Source organism: Salvelinus fontinalis, chromosome 1 (genome assembly GCF_029448725.1).
Source record: "Salvelinus fontinalis isolate EN_2023a chromosome 1, ASM2944872v1, whole genome shotgun sequence".
Taxonomy (NCBI): Eukaryota; Metazoa; Chordata; class Actinopteri; order Salmoniformes; family Salmonidae; genus Salvelinus; species Salvelinus fontinalis.
In genome coordinates, this window is record NC_074665.1 from 84761752 (window position 1) to 84780883 (window position 19132).

General features: G+C 35.9%; 2 protein-coding genes across 2 annotated transcripts in view; one reads left to right on the forward strand and one right to left on the reverse strand.

Moving 5' to 3' along the window:
* Window positions 1–12971, forward strand: part of LOC129862859 (lutropin-choriogonadotropic hormone receptor-like) — a 47060-nt gene extending 34089 nt beyond the window's left edge. Inside the window, exons 13-14 of the mRNA XM_055934917.1 lie at window positions 9267–9524; window positions 11159–12971. Of these exons, the coding sequence (XP_055790892.1) occupies window positions 9267–9524; window positions 11159–11725 (825 nt within the window). The 3' untranslated portion in view covers window positions 11726–12971. The remainder of the gene's footprint in view (window positions 1–9266; window positions 9525–11158) is intronic.
* A 1934-nt stretch (window positions 12972–14905) lies between these two features.
* LOC129862867 (stonin-1-like) overlaps window positions 14906–19132 on the reverse strand; it is a 29845-nt gene continuing 25618 nt past the window's right edge. Inside the window, exons 16-17 of the mRNA XM_055934927.1 lie at window positions 17496–17585; window positions 14906–15879 (exon numbers count right to left, since the gene is read on the reverse strand). Coding sequence (XP_055790902.1) covers window positions 15772–15879; window positions 17496–17585 — 198 coding nt within the window. The 3' untranslated portion in view covers window positions 14906–15771. The remainder of the gene's footprint in view (window positions 15880–17495; window positions 17586–19132) is intronic.

Sequence of the window (19132 nt, forward strand, 5' to 3'; positions counted from 1 at the left end):
TGTATTGTAGGAGTTCCAGTCTATAACCAATAATACAGTTGTATTGTATTGTAGAAGTTCTAGTCTATTACCAATAATACAGTTGTATTGTATTGTAGAAGTTCTAGTCTATAACCAATAATAAAGTTGTATTGTATTGTAGAAGTTCTAGTCTATAACCAATAATAAAGTTGTATTGTAGAAGTTCTAGTCTATAACCAATAATAAAGTTGTATTGTATTGTAGAAGTTCTAGTCTATAACCAATAATACAGTTGTATTGTATTGTAGAAGTTCTAGTCTATAACCAATAATACAGTTGTATTGTATTGTAGAAGTTCTAGTCTATAACCAATAATAAAGTTGTATTGTATTGTAGAAGTTATAGTCTATAACCAATAATACAGTTGTATTGTATTGTAGAAGTTCTAGTCTATAACCAATAATAAAGTTGTATTGTAGAAGTTCTAGTCTATAACCAATAATACAGTTGTATTGTATTGTAGAAGTTCTAGTCTATAACCAATAATACAGTTGTATTGTAGAAGTTCTAGTCTATAACCAATAATACAGTTGTATTGTATTGTAGATGTTCTAGTCTATAACCAATAATACAGTTGTATTGTAGGAGTACTAGTCTATAACCAATAATACAGTTGTATTGTAGGAGTTCTAGTCTATAACCAATAATACAGTTGTATTGTAGGAGTTCTAGTCTATAACCAATAATACAGTTGTATTGTATTGTAGAAGTTTTAGTCTATAACCAATAATACAGTTGTATTGTATTGTAGGAGTACTAGTCTATAACCAATAATACAGTTGTATTGTGTTGTAAGAGTACTAGTCTATAACAAATAATACAGCTGTATTGTATTGTAGGAGTACTAGTCTATAACCAATAATACAGTTGTATTGTATTGTATGAGTTCTAGTCTATAACCAATAATACAGTTGTATTGTATTGTAGGAGTTCTAGTCTATAACCAATAATACAGTTGTGTTGTATTGTAGAAGTTCTAGTCTATAACCCATAATAAAGTTGTATTGTATTGTAGGAGTTCTAGTCTTTAACCAATAATACAGTTGTATTGTAGGAGTTCTAGTCTATAACCAATAATACAGTTGTATTGTATTGTAGGAGTTTTAGTCTATAACCAATAACACAGTTGTATTGTATTATAGGAGTTTTAGTCTATAACCAATAATACAGTTGTATTGTATTGTAGGAGTTTTAGTCTATAACCAATAACACAGTTGTATTGTATTATAGGAGTTTTAGTCTATAACCAATAACACAGTTGTATTGTATTATAGGAGTTTTAGTCTATAACCAATAACACAGTTGTATTGTATTATAGAAGTTTTAGTCTATAACCAATAATACAGTTGTATTGTATTGTAGGAATTTTAGTCTATAACCAATAATACAGTTGTATTGTAGGAGTTCTAGTCTATAACCAATAATACAGTTGTATTGTATTGTATTGTAGGAGTTCTAGTCTATAACCAATAATACAGTTGTATTGTATTGTAGGAGTACTAGTCTATAACCAATAATACAGTTGTATTGTAGGAGTTCTAGTCTATAACCAATAGTACAGTTGTATTGTATTGTAGGAGTTCTAGTCTATAACCAATAATACAGTTGTATTGTATTGTAGAAGTTTTAGTCTATAACCAATAATACATTTGTATTTTATTGTAGGAGTTCTAGTCTATAACCAATAATACAGTTGTATTGTAAGAGTACTAGTCTATAACCAATAATAAAGTTGTATTGTATTGTAAGAGTACTAGTCTATAACCAATAATACAGTTGTATTGTATTGTAAGAGTACTAGTCTATAACCAATAATACAGTTGTATTGTATTGTAGGAGTACTAGTCTATAACCAATAATACAGTTGTATTGTAGGAGTTCTAGTCTATAACCAATAATACAGTTGTATTGTATTGTAGGAGTTCTAGTCTATAACCAATAATACAGTTGTATTGTAGGAGTACTAGTCTATAACCAATAATACAGTTGTATTGTAGGAGTTCTAGTCTATAACCAATAATACAGTTGTATTGTAGGAGTTCTAGTCTATAACCAATAATACAGTTGTATTGTATTGTAGGAGTACTAGTCTATAACCAATAATACAGTTGTATTGTATTGTATGAGTTCTAGTCTATAACCAATAATACAGTTGTATTGTATTGTAGGAGTTCTAGTCTATAACCAATAATACAGTTGTGTTGTATTGTAGAAGTTCTAGTCTATAACCAATAATACAGTAGTATTGTAGGAGTTCTAGTCTATAACCAATAATACAGTTGTATTGTAGGAGTTCTAGTCTATAACCAATAATACAGTTGTATTGTATTGTAGAAGTTCTAGTCTATAACCAATAATACAGTAGTATTGTAGGAGTTCTAGTCTATAACCAATAATACAGTTGTATTGTATTGTAGGAGTTCTAGTCTATAACCAATAATACAGTTTTATTGTATTGTAGGAGTTTTAGTCTATAACCAATAATACCGTTGTTTTGTATTGTAGGCGTACTAATCTATAACCAATAATACAGTTGTATTGTAGGAGTTCTAGTCTATAACCAATAATACAGTTGTATTGTATTGAAGGAGTACTAGTCTATAACCAATAATACAGTTGTATTGTATTGTAGGAGTTTTAGTCTATAACCAATAATACCGTTGTATTGTATTGTAGGAGTACTAATCTATAACCAATAATACAGTTGTATTGAAGGAGTTCTAGTCTATAACCAATAATACAGTTGTATTGTAGGAGTTCTAGTCTATAACCAATAATACAGTTGTATTGTATTGTAGGAGTACTAGTCTATAACCAATAATACCGTTGTATTGTAGGAGTTCTAGTCTATAACCAATAATACAGTTGTATTGAAGGAGTTCTAGTCTATAACCAATAATAAAGTTGTATTGTATTGTAGGAGTACTAGTCTATAACCAATAATACAGTTGTATTGTATTGTAGAAGTTCTAGTCTATAACCAATAATACAGTTGTATTGTAGGAGTTCTAGTCTATAACCAATAATACAGTTGTATTGTAGGAGTTCCAGTCTATAACCAATAATACAGTTGTATTGTATTGTAGAAGTTCTAGTCTATTACCAATAATACAGTTGTATTGTATTGTAGAAGTTCTAGTCTATAACCAATAATAAAGTTGTATTGTATTGTAGAAGTTCTAGTCTATAACCAATAATAAAGTTGTATTGTAGAGGTTCTAGTCTATAACCAATAATAAAGTTGTATTGTATTGTAGAAGTTCTAGTCTATAACCAATAATACAGTTGTATTGTATTGTAGAAGTTCTAGTCTATAACCAATAATACAGTTGTATTGTATTGTAGAAGTTCTAGTCTATAACCAATAATAAAGTTGTATTGTATTGTAGAAGTTATAGTCTATAACCAATAATACAGTTGTATTGTATTGTAGAAGTTCTAGTCTATAACCAATAATAAAGTTGTATTGTAGAAGTTCTAGTCTATAACCAATAATACAGTTGTATTGTATTGTAGAAGTTCTAGTCTATAACCAATAATACAGTTGTATTGTATTGTAGAAGTTCTAGTCTATAACCAATAATACAGTTGTATTGTATTGTAGATGTTCTAGTCTATAACCAATAATACAGTTGTATTGTATTGTAGAAGTTCTAGTCTATAACCAATAATACAGTTGTATTGTATTGTAGGAGTTTTAGTCTATAACCCATCATAAAGTTGTATTGTATTGTAGAAGTTCTAGTCCATAACCAATAATAAAGTTGTATTGTATTGTAGAAGTTTTAGTCTATAACCCATCATAAAGTTGTATTTAATTGTAGAAGTTCTAGTCTATAACCAATAATACAGTTGTATTGTATTGTAGGAGTTTTAGTCTATAACCCATAATACAGTTGTATTGTATAGTAGGAGTTCTAGTCTTTAACCAATAATACAGTTGTATTGAAGGAGTTCTAGTCTATAACCAATAATACAGTTGCATTTTAGAAGATCTAGTCTATAACCAATAATACAGTAGTATTGTATTGTAGAAGTTCTAGTCTATAACCAATTATACAGTTGTATTGTATTGTAGGAGTTTTAGTCTATAACCAATAATACAGTTGTATTGTAGGAGTTCTAGTCTATAACCAATAATACAGTTGTATTGTATTGTAGGAGTTCTAGTCTATAACCAATAATACAGTTGTATTGTATTGTAGGAGTACTAGTCTATAACCAATAATACAGTTGTATTGTAGGAGTTCTAGTCTATAACCAATAATACAGTTGTATTGTATTGTAGAAGTTTTAGTCTATAACCAATAATAAAGTTGTATTGTATTGTAGGAGTACTAGTCTATAACCAATAATACAGTTGTATTGTATTGTAAGAGTACTAGTCTATAACCAATAATACAGTTGTATTGTATTGTAGGAGTACTAGTCTATAACCAATAATACAGTTGTATTGTAGGAGTTCTAGTCTATAACCAATAATACAGTTGTATTGTAGGAGTTCTAGTCTATAACCAATAATACAGTTGTATTGTATTGTAGAAGTTTTAGTCTATAACAAATAATAAAGTTGTATTGTATTGTAGGAGTACTAGTCTATAACCAATAACACAGTTGTATTGTGTTGTAAGAGTACTAGTCTATAACCAATAATACAGCTGTATTGTATTGTAGGAGTACTAGTCTATAACCAATAACACAGTTGTATTGTATTGTATGAGTTCTAGTCTATAACCAATAATACAGTTGTATTGTAGGAGTTCTAGTCTATAACCAATAATACAGTTGTATTGTATTGTAGGAGTTCTAGTCTATAACCAATAATACAGTTGTATTGTAAGAGTTCTAGTCTATAACCAATAATACAGTTGTATTGTATTGTAGAAGTTTTAGTCTATAACCAATAATAAAGTTGTATTGTATTGTAGGAGTACTAGTCTATAACCAATAATACAGTTGTATTGTAGTAGTTCTAGTCTATAACCAATAATACAGTTGTATTGTGTTGTAAGAGTACTAGTCTATAACCAATAATACAGTTGTATTGTATTGTAGAAGTTTTAGTCTATAACCAATAATACCGTTGTTTTGTATTGTAGGAGTTTTAGTCTATAACGAATAATACCGTTGTATTGTATTGTAGGAGTTTTAGTCTATAACGAATAATACCGTTGTATTGTATTGTAGGAGTACTAATCTATAACCAATAATAAAGTTGTATTGTAGGAGTTCTAGTCTATAACCAATAATACAGTTGTATTGTAGGAGTTCCAGTCTATAACCAATAATACAGTTGTATTGTATTGTAGAAGTTCTAGTCTATTACCAATAATAAAGTTGTATTGTAGAGGTTCTAGTCTATAACCAATAATAAAGTTGTATTGTATTGTAGAAGTTCTAGTCTATAACCAATAATACAGTTGTATTGTATTGTAGAAGTTCTAGTCTATAACCAATAATACAGTTGTATTGTATTGTAGAAGTTCTAGTCTATAACCAATAATAAAGTTGTATTGTATTGTAGAAGTTATAGTCTATAACCAATAATACAGTTGTATTGTATTGTAGAAGTTCTAGTCTATAACCAATAATAAAGTTGTATTGTAGAAGTTCTAGTCTATAACCAATAATACAGTTGTATTGTATTGTAGAAGTTCTAGTCTATAACCAATAATACAGTTGTATTGTATTGTAGAAGTTCTAGTCTATAACCAATAATACAGTTGTATTGTATTGTAGATGTTCTAGTCTATAACCAATAATACAGTTGTATTGTATTGTAGAAGTTCTAGTCTATAACCAATAATACAGTTGTATTGTATTGTAGGAGTTTTAGTCTATAACCCATCATAAAGTTGTATTGTATTGTAGAAGTTCTAGTCCATAACCAATAATAAAGTTGTATTGTATTGTAGAAGTTTTAGTCTATAACCCATCATAAAGTTGTATTTAATTGTAGAAGTTCTAGTCTATAACCAATAATACAGTTGTATTGTATTGTAGGAGTTTTAGTCTATAACCCATAATACAGTTGTATTGTATAGTAGGAGTTCTAGTCTTTAACCAATAATACAGTTGTATTGAAGGAGTTCTAGTCTATAACCAATAATACAGTTGCATTTTAGAAGATCTAGTCTATAACCAATAATACAGTAGTATTGTATTGTAGAAGTTCTAGTCTATAACCAATTATACAGTTGTATTGTATTGTAGGAGTTTTAGTCTATAACCAATAATACAGTTGTATTGTAGGAGTTCTAGTCTATAACCAATAATACAGTTGTATTGTATTGTAGGAGTTCTAGTCTATAACCAATAATACAGTTGTATTGTATTGTAGGAGTACTAGTCTATAACCAATAATACAGTTGTATTGTAGGAGTTCTAGTCTATAACCAATAATACAGTTGTATTGTATTGTAGAAGTTTTAGTCTATAACCAATAATAAAGTTGTATTGTATTGTAGGAGTACTAGTCTATAACCAATAATACAGTTGTATTGTATTGTAAGAGTACTAGTCTATAACCAATAATACAGTTGTATTGTATTGTAGGAGTACTAGTCTATAACCAATAATACAGTTGTATTGTAGGAGTTCTAGTCTATAACCAATAATACAGTTGTATTGTAGGAGTTCTAGTCTATAACCAATAATACAGTTGTATTGTATTGTAGAAGTTTTAGTCTATAACAAATAATAAAGTTGTATTGTATTGTAGGAGTACTAGTCTATAACCAATAACACAGTTGTATTGTGTTGTAAGAGTACTAGTCTATAACCAATAATACAGCTGTATTGTATTGTAGGAGTACTAGTCTATAACCAATAACACAGTTGTATTGTATTGTATGAGTTCTAGTCTATAACCAATAATACAGTTGTATTGTAGGAGTTCTAGTCTATAACCAATAATACAGTTGTATTGTATTGTAGGAGTTCTAGTCTATAACCAATAATACAGTTGTGTTGTAAGAGTTCTAGTCTATAACCAATAATACAGTTGTATTGTATTGTAGAAGTTTTAGTCTATAACCAATAATAAAGTTGTATTGTATTGTAGGAGTACTAGTCTATAACCAATAATACAGTTGTATTGTAGTAGTTCTAGTCTATAACCAATAATACAGTTGTATTGTGTTGTAAGAGTACTAGTCTATAACCAATAATACAGTTGTATTGTATTGTAGAAGTTTTAGTCTATAACCAATAATACCGTTGTTTTGTATTGTAGGCGTACTAATCTATAACCAATAATACGGTTGTATTGTAGGAGTTCTAGTCTATAACCAATAATACAGTTGTATTGTATTGAAGGAGTACTAGTCTATAACCAATAATACAGTTGTATTGTATTGTAGGAGTTTTAGTCTATAACGAATAATACCGTTGTATTGTATTGTAGGAGTACTAATCTATAACCAATAATAAAGTTGTATTCAAGGAGTTTTAGTCTTTAACCAATACCACAGTTGTATTGTATGAGTTCTAGTCTATAACCAATAATACAGTTGTATTGTATTGTAGGAGTACTAGTCTATAACCAATAATACCGTTGTATTGTAGTAGTTCTAGTCTATAACCAATAATACAGTTGTATTGAAGGAGTTCTAGTCTATAACCAATAATACAGTTGTATTGTATTGTAGGAGTTCTAGTCTATAACAATAATACAGTTGTATTGTATTGTAGGAGTTCCAGTCTATAACCAATAATACAGTTGTATTGTATTGTAGAAGTTCTAGTCTATAACCAATAATAAAGTTGTATTGTAGAAGTTCTAGTCTATAACCAATAATACAGTTGTATTGTATTGTAGAAGTTCTAGTCTATAACCAATAATAAAGTTGTATTGTAGAAGTTCTAGTCTATAACCAATAATACAGTTGTATTGTATTGTAGAAGTTCTAGTCTATAACCAATAATACAGTTGTATTGTATTGTAGAAGTTTTAGTCTATAACCAATAATACAGTTGTATTGTATTGTATGAGTTCTAGTCTATAACCAATAATACAGTTGTATTGTAGGAGTTCTAGTCTATAACCCATCATAAAGTTGTATTGTATTGTAGAAGTTCTAGTCTATAACCAATAATACAGTTGTATTGTATTGTAGGAGTTTTAGTCTATAACCCATCATAAAGTTGTATTGTATTGTAGAAGTTCTAGTCTATAACCAATAATACAGTTGTATTGTATTGTAGGAGTTTTAGTCTATAACCCATCATAAAGTTGTATTGTATTGTAGAAGTTCTAGTCTATAACCAATAATACAGTGGTATTGTAGGAGTTCTAGTCTATAACCAATAATACAGTTGTATTGTAGGAGTTCTAGTCTATAACCAATAATACAGTTGTATTGTAGGAGTTCTAGTCTATAACCAATAATACAGTTGTATTGTATTGTAGGATTTTTAGTCTATAACCAATAATACAGTTGCATTTTAGAAGATCTAGTCTATAACCAATAATACAGTAGTATTGTATTGTAGAAGTTCTAGTCTATAACCAATAATACAGTTGCATTTTAGAAGATCTAGTCTATAACCAATAATACAGTAGTATTGTATTGTAGAAGTTCTAGTCTATAACCAATAACACAGTAGTATTGTATTGTAGGAGTACTAGTCTATAACCAATAATACAGTTGTATTGTATTGTAGGAGTACTAGTCTATAACCAATAATACAGTTGTATTGTATTGTAGGAGTACTAGTCTATAACCAATAATACAGTTGTATTGTAGGAGTTCTAGTCTATAACCAATAATACAATTGTATTGTAGGAGTTCTAGTCTATAACCAATAATACAGTTGTATTGAAGGAGTTTTAGTCTATAACCAATAATACAGTTGTATTGTATTGTAGGAGTACTAGTCTATAACCAATAATACAGTTGTATTGTATTGTAGGAGTACTAGTCTATAACCAATAATACAGTTGTATTGTAGGAGTTCTAGTCTATAACCAATAATACAGTTGTATTGTATTGTAGGAGTACTAGTCTATAACCAATAATACAGTTGTATTGTAGGAGTTCTAGTCTATAACCAATAATACAGTTGTATTGTATTGTAGGAGTACTAGTCTATAACCCATAATACAGTTGTATTGTATTGTAGGAGTACTAGTCTATAACCAATAATACAGTTGTATTGAAGGAGTTCTAGTCTATAACCAATAATACAGTTGTATTGTATGAGTTCTAGTCTATAACCAATAATACAGTTGTATTGTATTGTAGGAGTACTATAACCACGCTACGGACTGGCAGACGGGCGGAGGCTGTGGCGTGGCGGGGTTCCTGACGGTGTTCGCCAGCGAGCTATCTGTCTACACGCTGACCATGATAACGTTAGAGCGGTGGCACACCATCACCAACGCCATGCACATCAACAAGAGGCTGCGGCTGAGGCATGTGGTGATCATGATGGCTGGAGGGTGGGGCTTCTCCCTATTGGCCGCTCTGCTTCCCATCCTGGGGGTCAGCAGCTACACTAAGGTCAGCAGAATGTTTTAGGTTTAGGGCCCGTATTTACAAAGGGCCGGTTTCCCAGACACAGATGAAGCCTAGTCCAGGACTAGGAACTGATCCTATCCTACTCTGATGCTTTTTGAATACAGGCCCAGGTTTACAAACATTACATTTACACACAACAGCCATGGTGTTACAGTGAGGGGGGAAAGTATTTGATCCTCTGCTGATTTTGTACGTTTGATTTTGCACTCTTAAAGGGAGTGCTCCTAATCTCAGCTTGTTACTTGTATAAAAGACACCTGTCCACAGAAGCAATCAATCAATCAGATTCCAAACTCTCCACCATGGCCAAGAACAAAGAGCTCTCCAAGGATGTCAGGGACAAGATTGTAGACCTACACAAGGCTGGAATGGGCTACAAGACCATCGCCAAGCAGCTTGGTGAGAAGGTGACAACAGTTGGTGCGATTATTCGCAAATGGAAGAACACAAAAGAACTGTCAATCTCCCTCGGCCTGGGGCTCCATGCAAGATCTCACCTCGTGGAGTTGCAATGATCATGAGAACGGTGAGGAATCAGCCCAGAACTACACGGGAGGATCTTGTGATCTTGTGATCTCAAGGCAGCTGGGACCATAGTCACCAAGAAAACAATTGGTAACACACTACGCCGTGAAGGACTGAAATCTTGCAGCACCCGCAAGGTCCCCCTGCTCAAGAAAGCACATATACATGCCCGTCTGAAGTTTGCCAATGAACATCTGAATGATTCAGAGGACAACTGGGGTAAAGTGTTGTGGTCAGATGAGACCAAAATGGAGCTCTTTGGCATCAACTCAACTCGCCGTGTTTGGATGAGGAGGAATGGTGCCTATGACCCCAAGAACACCATCCCCACTGTCAAATATGGAGGTGGAAACATTATGCTTTGGGGGTGTTTTTCTGCTAAGGGGACAGGGCAACTTCACCGCATCAAAGGGACGATGGACGGGGCCATATACCGTCAAATCTTGGGTGAGAACCTCCTTCCCTCAACCAGGGCATCGAAAATGGGTCGTGGATGGGTCATTGTCACGCTCAAGAGTGGCTCAAGAAGAAGCACATTAAGGTCCTGGAGTGGCCTAGCCAGTCTCCAGACCTTAATCCCATGGAAAATCTGTGGAGGGAACTGAATGTTCGAGTTGCCAAACGTCAGCCTCGAAACCTTAATGAAGAAGATCTGCAAAGAGTAGTGGGACAAAATCCCTCCTGAGATGTGTGCAAACCCGGTGGCCAACTACAAGAAACATCTGACCTCTGTGATTTCCAACAAGGGTTTTGCCACCAAGTAATAAGTAATGTTTTGCAGGGGGTCAAATACTTATTTGCCTCATTAAAATGCAAATCAATTTATAACATTTTTGACATGAGTTTTTCTGGATTTTGTTGTTATTCTGTCTCTCCACTGTTCAAATAAACCTACCATTAACATTATAGACTGATCATTTCTTTATCAGTGGGCTTACGTACAAAATCAGCATGGGATCAAATACTTTTCCCCCTCACTGTATATAGTAGATGAAAATTCACAGCCTTTTTATTTTCGCTGTAAAATAACTTAATGACAATTGCTGTTGTAAAAAGGACTTTATATATATTTATATTTGATTATCTTCCAGGTGTCGATCTGCCTGCCCATGGACATCGAGTCCCTAGCCTCGCAGGTGTATGTTGTAGCCCTCCTCCTCCTCAACGTCGCCGCCTTCATCATCGTCTGCTACTGCTATGTACGTATCTACATGTCCATCCACAACCCCGACCTAGCAACCCGCCACGGCGACGCCAGGATCGCCAAGCGCATGGCCATCCTCATCTTCACCGACTTCCTCTGCATGGCACCCATCTCCTTCTTTGCCATCTCGGCAGGTCTCCGCATGCCCCTCATCACCGTCTCCCACTCCAAGATCCTCCTCGTCCTCTTCTACCCAATCAACTCCCTCTGTAACCCCTTCCTCTACACCATATTTACTCGAGCATTTCGGAAGGATATATGTCTATTGTTGAGTCGCTGTAGTTGTTGCAATGCCAGAGAGGAGTTCTACAGGGCACAGAACCTGGCAACACACACTATACCGCCTAAGGGTAGGACTACATCCCCCAGAAAGCCTCACTCTTTCAGGTTCTATGTCTACCACATCAAGATGCAGGGATGCTTCCTCAGCAAGGGAGGTGGAGTGCTTGACTAGTCTCAGCCAGTCAGAACTAAGGGTACAGCCACATTGAGATTTTGGTTGCGTGGCCCTGCTCAGACGTTGCATCAACCAATGGCTGCATGCCACATCATCGATTGTGTCGTCAACTGACAGATCTCTAACATATGTGGTTAGCTAATACGTAAAATGCCTATCCAGACGTTGTAAGATCTGGCATGCGTCAGCAACGCCTGGGCAGAGAACACACCCTGAAAATTCCAGATTGAGCCAATGGTTTTTCAATGGGAGTCATCTGTTGCCGGATGAATGACAACAGATTGTCTGTCAAAAATACACAAAGCATTCAATTCAAAAAGTAGAGAGGAGTTAAACTTTTGATGAAGAAAAACGGACAATGATGTACGTCATATACAATTTCATCCTTGTTTATGCATCTCCTTGTTCAGGCCCTGTGATAGGCTAGCGTCCTGTCCAGGGGTTGTACTGTACATTAAGCTGCCTCACACTACAGAAATAAGAGAGGCTCCTGCTCCTATGAGTTTTTCCGGCTTGCACAAGCCACGCCTCAATGTGGCCATAGCCTTAATCTCTGCTGTAACAAGATGATTGAGCATCTGTGCCCCTCGCTTGTCGATTACGGCAGCCCCCCGCACCTCTCTGATTCAGAGGGGTTGGGTTAAATGCGGAAGACACATTTCAGTTGAATGCATTCAGTTGTACAACTGACTAGGTATCCCCCTTTCCCGTCATTGTAAATGACATCATTGTAAATAATAATTTGTTCTTAACTGACTTGCCCAGTTGAATAAAGGTTAAATAAAATTTTAAAAAGACAAGCACATGGAGTTCTCTGGGCCATAGGGAGGGAGCTGCTGCCGGGCTCCAAGCTGCCATGCTGGTTTGGCGTGAACGTGTTTTAGAGTATTGTTGTTGAGCGTAATAATGTAAAAAGTAAAGTGCATTGTTTGTAACTTGGTGTGGCAGCTTGGAGCCCAACAAGTTATAGCACAACCTTTTCATTGCTTGTATTGTATTTTTCCTTGTGTACATTTTAAAGGGGAAGGCCAGTGTGTATATGTGTACATTTTATAGGGGAAGGCCAATTTGTATTTGTGTACATTTTAAAGGGGAAGGTCAGTTTGCATGTGTACATTTTATAGGGGAAGGCCAGTTTGTATTTATGTACATTTTAAAGGGGAGGCCAATTTGTATTTGTGTACATTTTAAAGGGGAAGGCCAGTTTGTATTTGCCTTAAGTCTGATGCATTGGTTGCTCATAGTAATGTCCTCACATGTGCATTTCCCTTATGTTTAATTGAAACTTGTAATAAACTATATTTTTGTAATTCTGTGTGTGTGAGATGTGTTTCCCTGGCGTTGTACCCAGTTGATGTCTCCATTGACTCTGCCCTATCCCAAGAATCTGTGTGTTGCATAGAGAATTTAACCAGAATTGACTCAATCTCAATAATTGATTTTATTGGGAGTTGTACGTAATGGAAATTGACTTTCTGCTATTTGCTAAACTTTCTGTTTGGCTTTCAATTAAGCTGAGCAGCTAAAATGTTTGATCACATGAACCTGTATGCAAAGACAGGTTATGTCCCAAATGGCAACCTATTCCATATAGGGCCCTAGTCATTAGTGCACTATATAGGGAATACGGTGGCATTTAGGACACATATTGTAAAGCATCCATTTCCCATAACCTTTTCCCTTTAGTCCCCTTTACTGCCACAATAATGGGATTCAAGAATCAGCCCAACTATAGTACCCAATGTCTATTTTCCCAATGTTTGTTGAGTTTCAGTAGTATTCCTTGAGTTTCTCCTTACTGCAAGTTTCTTCCAATGAGTGTGTGTTCCACTAACAGTGAAATGTGAGATCCACCTAATAAGCTAATGTAGCTAGCTACGCTAACCAAACTCTACCAAAACAGAGAAGACTCCAGAACAGAGCAGCATGGACAGTCACAGTGGTGATTCTGTGTCTTAATGTCAACATGGGCCCAGCCCTTGAGGTGTGTGTGTGCTGGAACATTTACTATAGAAAAGTCAGTGGCGACTACCTGGAGAACATGCTGACCAGTACGGCCTTAGCAGAATACCAACCTGTGAACATTTAAACCAATGTATGCATTGTGAACATCACTCACATAACTAGAATGAAATGTGGTTAGTCATACCGCAAATAAAAAATAAAATCACAACAGCTGTCAAAGATACAGGAAGTTTCAGTAAAAAATGTTAAATGCAGACAGATTATTTGTTCGTTGGACATTGTGGGATCTTAGACTCTAAATTTAATTATGCAAGAAATAGCGGTGGAAATGCTTTTATGCGCAGATATGGATATAATAACCATCTTATGGAAGAAAACTTGGAGTCACATGATATGGTGTGTGATCATCCCACTAGGAGTCGGGAAAGCATGCAGTTTATTAGGCTACAGATGAAAGTAATGAACTTCACAGGGTGGTAGAAGTGCACGGTGATATTGATGCTCCTTCAGAATAAATATTGAGGGATTGATCGATGCTTGACTGCTGTTTGACAAAAATGTTCTCGCTCTTATCCATGATCTCATGTAGACTAGCCTACACTATTTGCGATCTGTTGGCTACAGTGGTGTAAATATACTTTAAATTCGTTTTTGGGGGTATCTGTACTTTACTATTTATTTTGGACTTCTAATTCACTACATTCCTAAGGAAATGTATGTACTTTGTACTCCATACATTTTCTCTCACACCCAAGAGTACTAATTACATTTGGACAGGAAAATCGTATAATTCCCGCACTAATCAAGAGAACTTCCCTGGGCATCCCTACTGAATCTGATCTGGTAGACTCACTAAAAACAAATGCTTCGTTTGTAAATGATGTCTGAGTGTTGGAATGTGCCTCTGGCTATCTGTAAAAAAAATAAAAAGCCATTTGAAATGATTTATACTAACTTGATACTCTAGTATATTTTTACAATTACTTTTGATACTTTAGTATATTTAAAAGCAAATACTTTTAGACTTTTGCTCAAGTAGTATTTTACTGGGTGACTTTCACTTGAGTCATTTTCTATTAAGGTAACTTTACTTTTACTCAAGTCTGATAATTGGTACTTTTTTCACCACTGGTCGCCTAGAGCACATGTTTAAAAAACAAACAGCTTGTGACAAAACTAAATCGGTGGAGTTGAAAATGCGATGGAAACACATTGAACTTTAGATTTTTATTCGGTACATGAAATGTACATTGTGTGCACTGTCATCACGCACTGATTATTATCCGCAACAAATCATAGTGGTGGAAACCCCATTGGTGGGAAAATGTGCATATTTCATAAAGAGGATTTTTGAATCTTCACATGAAAATCTGTTGCTAATTGGATGGGAAAATAGCTATGAAGTGACATTTTTCCTACTCTATATGTACATTCACCTTCAAATACTAAACAACAGCAGGGTTCATATTAAATGCTTACATTGTCAGTGAAAACAGAATAAGGTATTTGAATTTACATTTCCGACCAGGCAACCATACCATGAATGAATTTGGTACATATAAAGAGAGCACTATTAAAAATTTCTACGCTCTGCGTTTGGACCAACTTAGTGCGCCTTTAATGGCATTACACAACAAATACAAAAATATAAATAAATAGTTACAGAAACAAAATTAACAACTCAAAAAGCCCTTAATGCATTGTGGTGGCTGGTGAAAAGTAGTGCACTATATAAGGAACAGGTTGCCGTGTGGGACGGACACATTACTCGTCCAGACATTTTTCTTCAGATTAGAACTGCATAGATTCTTGTATTTTCTAGCTCACTGAACAACTGTGGTTTTCTCCATTAACTTCAAATGATATTATTCATGTTTTATGCGCCTCGTTGGACACATTTAAGACTAAGTCAAGGCTGTATCCACATGGGTGAAATACAGACCAAGGTTCTGTTCCAATATTCACACTAGTATGCTACTTAGAATGTACTATCATTGCATCCCAAGAGGTATTTTACAGAACCCCTCTTCGCCTCTGAACTATTCTAGTGTGGACATTGGAACATAACATAAACCCAGTCACCACTCTGCCTCGCCGACAGCCTTTGAGAAGACATAGTCCTTTCCTCCATAACACATCACCCCATCCTTCAGATAGAACTTCCACCGGTTCTTACTGCGGTGAATCTGAAGTGGTAACAAACACACAGTATATCATTACTATACAGTCATTAGAAAGCATGAACATTGATCAATCAATCTTGAAAGTATAAAAAGCAATGAAAATATATATAACTGAAGATCTCGTACAATGCTGTGTACTACTCCCTTCAAATAGTACCCGCAAAACACCAGTCACAACGTCGACAGTGAAGAGGTGACTCCAGGATGCTGGCCTTCGAGGAAGTTTCAAAGTAAAAGCCATATCTCAGACTGGCCAATAAAAATAAAAGATTAAGATGGGCAAAAGAACACACACATTGGACAGAGGAACTCTGACTAGAAGGCCAGCATCCCGGAGTCACCTCTTCACTGTTGACGTTGAGACTGGTGTTTTGCGGGTACTATTTAATGAAACTGCCAGTTGAGGACTTGTCAGGTGTCCGTTTCTCAAACTAGACACTAATGTGATTGTCCTCTTGCTCAGTTGTGCACCGGGACCCCCCACTCCTCTTTCTATTCTGGTTAGAGACAGTTTGCGCTGTTCTGTGAAGGGAGTACTACACAGGGTTGTACGAGATCTTAAGTTTCTTGGCAATTTCTTGCATGGAATAACCTTAATTTCCCAAACTTTTGAACGGTAGCGTGTGTCATACATACACAATACACACACTATATACAGTCATTAGAAATCTGTTTTTACCAGGAAGTCATTAGAAATCAAAGGTTCAGAAATAAATGCTTGTATTCTATCTTAATATTGTTTAATCAATATATGTTACACCCATCATCAATATGAAAGATAAAACATCAACTTCCTTTATCTACACCACTAGGAAGCTGAGGCATACCTTATCATACTGACACACTAGGAAGCTGAGGCATACCTTATCATACTGACACACTAGGAAGCTGAAGCATACCTTATCATACTGACACACTAGGAAGCTGAAGCATACCTTATCATACTGACACACTAGGAAGCTGAAGCATACCTTATCATACTGACACACTAGGAAGCTGAGGCATACCTTATCATACTGACACACTAGGAAGCTGAGGCATACCTTATCATACTGACACACTAGGAAGCTGAGGCATACCTTATCATACTGACACACTAGGAAGCTGAAGCATACCTTATCATACTGACACACTAGGAAGCTGAAGCATACCTTATCATACTGACACACTAGGAAGCTGAAGCATACCTTATCATACTGACACACTAGGAAGCTGAGGCATACCTTATCATACTGACACACTAGGAAGCTGAGGCATACCTTATCATACTGACACACTAGGAAGCTGAGGCATACCTTATCATACTGACACACTAGGAAGCTGAGGCATACCTTATCATACTGACACACTAGGAAGCTGAGGCATACCTTATCATACTGACACACTAGGAAGCTGAAGCATACCTTATCATACTGACACACTAGGAAGCTGAGGCATACCTTATCATACTGACACACTAGGAAGCTGAAGCATACCTTATCATACTGACACACTAGGAAGCTGAGGCATACCTTATCATACTGACACACTAGGAAGCTGAGGCATACCTTATCATACTGACACACTAGGAAGCTGAGGCATACCTTATCATTCTGACACACTAGGAAGCTGAAGCATACCTTATCATACTGACACACTATCACATTGTCAGTGTCAAAGAGATCAGGAATGTCCTGCTCACTCACGTCATCCCCAGAGTTTAAAGGATCCTATCAGGGAGGGAGAAAGAAAGACGGGACAGAAAGAGGAGGACAGAAAGAGGAGGACAGTGAAAGAGGCGGGGAGAGAGAGATGTAAGAGAGAAAGAGAGGGTGAGAGCGAGCAATAGTTAAGAGATAAAGAGGGGGGAGGGAGAGAGTTATATGGGACACTGGATGCTCATGATTAGCACCAAGGTTGTGGGATCAAGTACTGAAAATGCAGACACTTTATGGCTTTGGATAAAAATGTCTACTAAGGTATTTAGTTGTTTTGATTTATAGAACAAGCAGAACATAGTTCAACCTTGCATTCCCCATCTGAAACACGCTCAACCCAGATGTCAATGACAGCTCTGTATAGTGGTGAGGTGTCAGAGGCACAGTCAACATATTTTAATATGTTTGGACCCCAGGAAGAGTAGCTGCTATGGAGATCCCTAATAAATACAAATACAAACGTCAGAGGCAGAGTCAACCAAGTTTTTAGAGGCAGAGTCAACCAAGTTTTTAGAGGCAGAGTCAACCATGTTCAGAGTCAACCATGTTCAGAGTCAACCATGTTCAGAGTCAACCATGTTCAGAGTCAACCATGTTCAGAGTCAACCATGTTCAGAGTCAACCATGTTCAGAGTCAACCATGTTCAGAGTCAACCATGTTCAGAGTCAACCATGTTCAGAGTCAACCATGTTCAGAGTCAACCATGTTCAGAGTCAACCATGTTCAGAGTCAACCATGTTCAGAGGCAGAGTCAACCATGTTCAGAGGCAGAGTCAACCAAGTTCAGAGGCAGAGTCAACCATGTTCAGAGGCAGAGTCAACCATGTTCAGAGGCAGAGTCAACCATGTTCAGAGGCAGAGTCAACCATGTTCAGAGGCAGAGTCAACATGTTCAGAGGCAGAGTCAACATGCTCAGAGGCAGAGTCAACATGTTCAGAGGCAGAGTCAACATGTTCAGAGGCTGCTCAGCAGTCAAAGAAATCCAACAGACTTCACATCCTCCTCCAGCACACTGACTTAAACAAGGTTAATCTCTGGTTTTGTTCATGCCAATAAGGCATAGCAGGACCCAAATACTGTTAGGTGATTATTGTCAAATGATGCAACACCATCTACAGATTTTTGTACAGGTTCAGCAGCATCGGGACTTATCAAAAGAGATCCTCTATTTAAAATGCATGTTTGTCCAGGCCGAGGCTTGATCTGTGTCCAGGTAACCCAACAGGCCGAGGCTTGATCTGTGTCCAGGTAACCCAACAGGCCGAGGCTTGATCTGTGTCCAGGTAACCCAACAGGCCGAGGCTTGATCTGTGTCCAGGTAACCCAACAGGCCGAGGCTTGATCTGTGTCCAGGTAACCCAACAGGCCGAGGCTTGATCTGTGTCCAGGTAACCCAACAGGCCGAGGCTTGATCTGTGTCCAGGTAACCCAACAGGCCGAGGCTTGATCTGTGTCCAGGTAACCCAACAGGCCGAGGCTTGATCTGTGTCCAGGTAACCCAACAGGCCGAGGCTTGATCTGTGTCCAGGTAACCCAACAGGCCGAGGCTTGATCTGT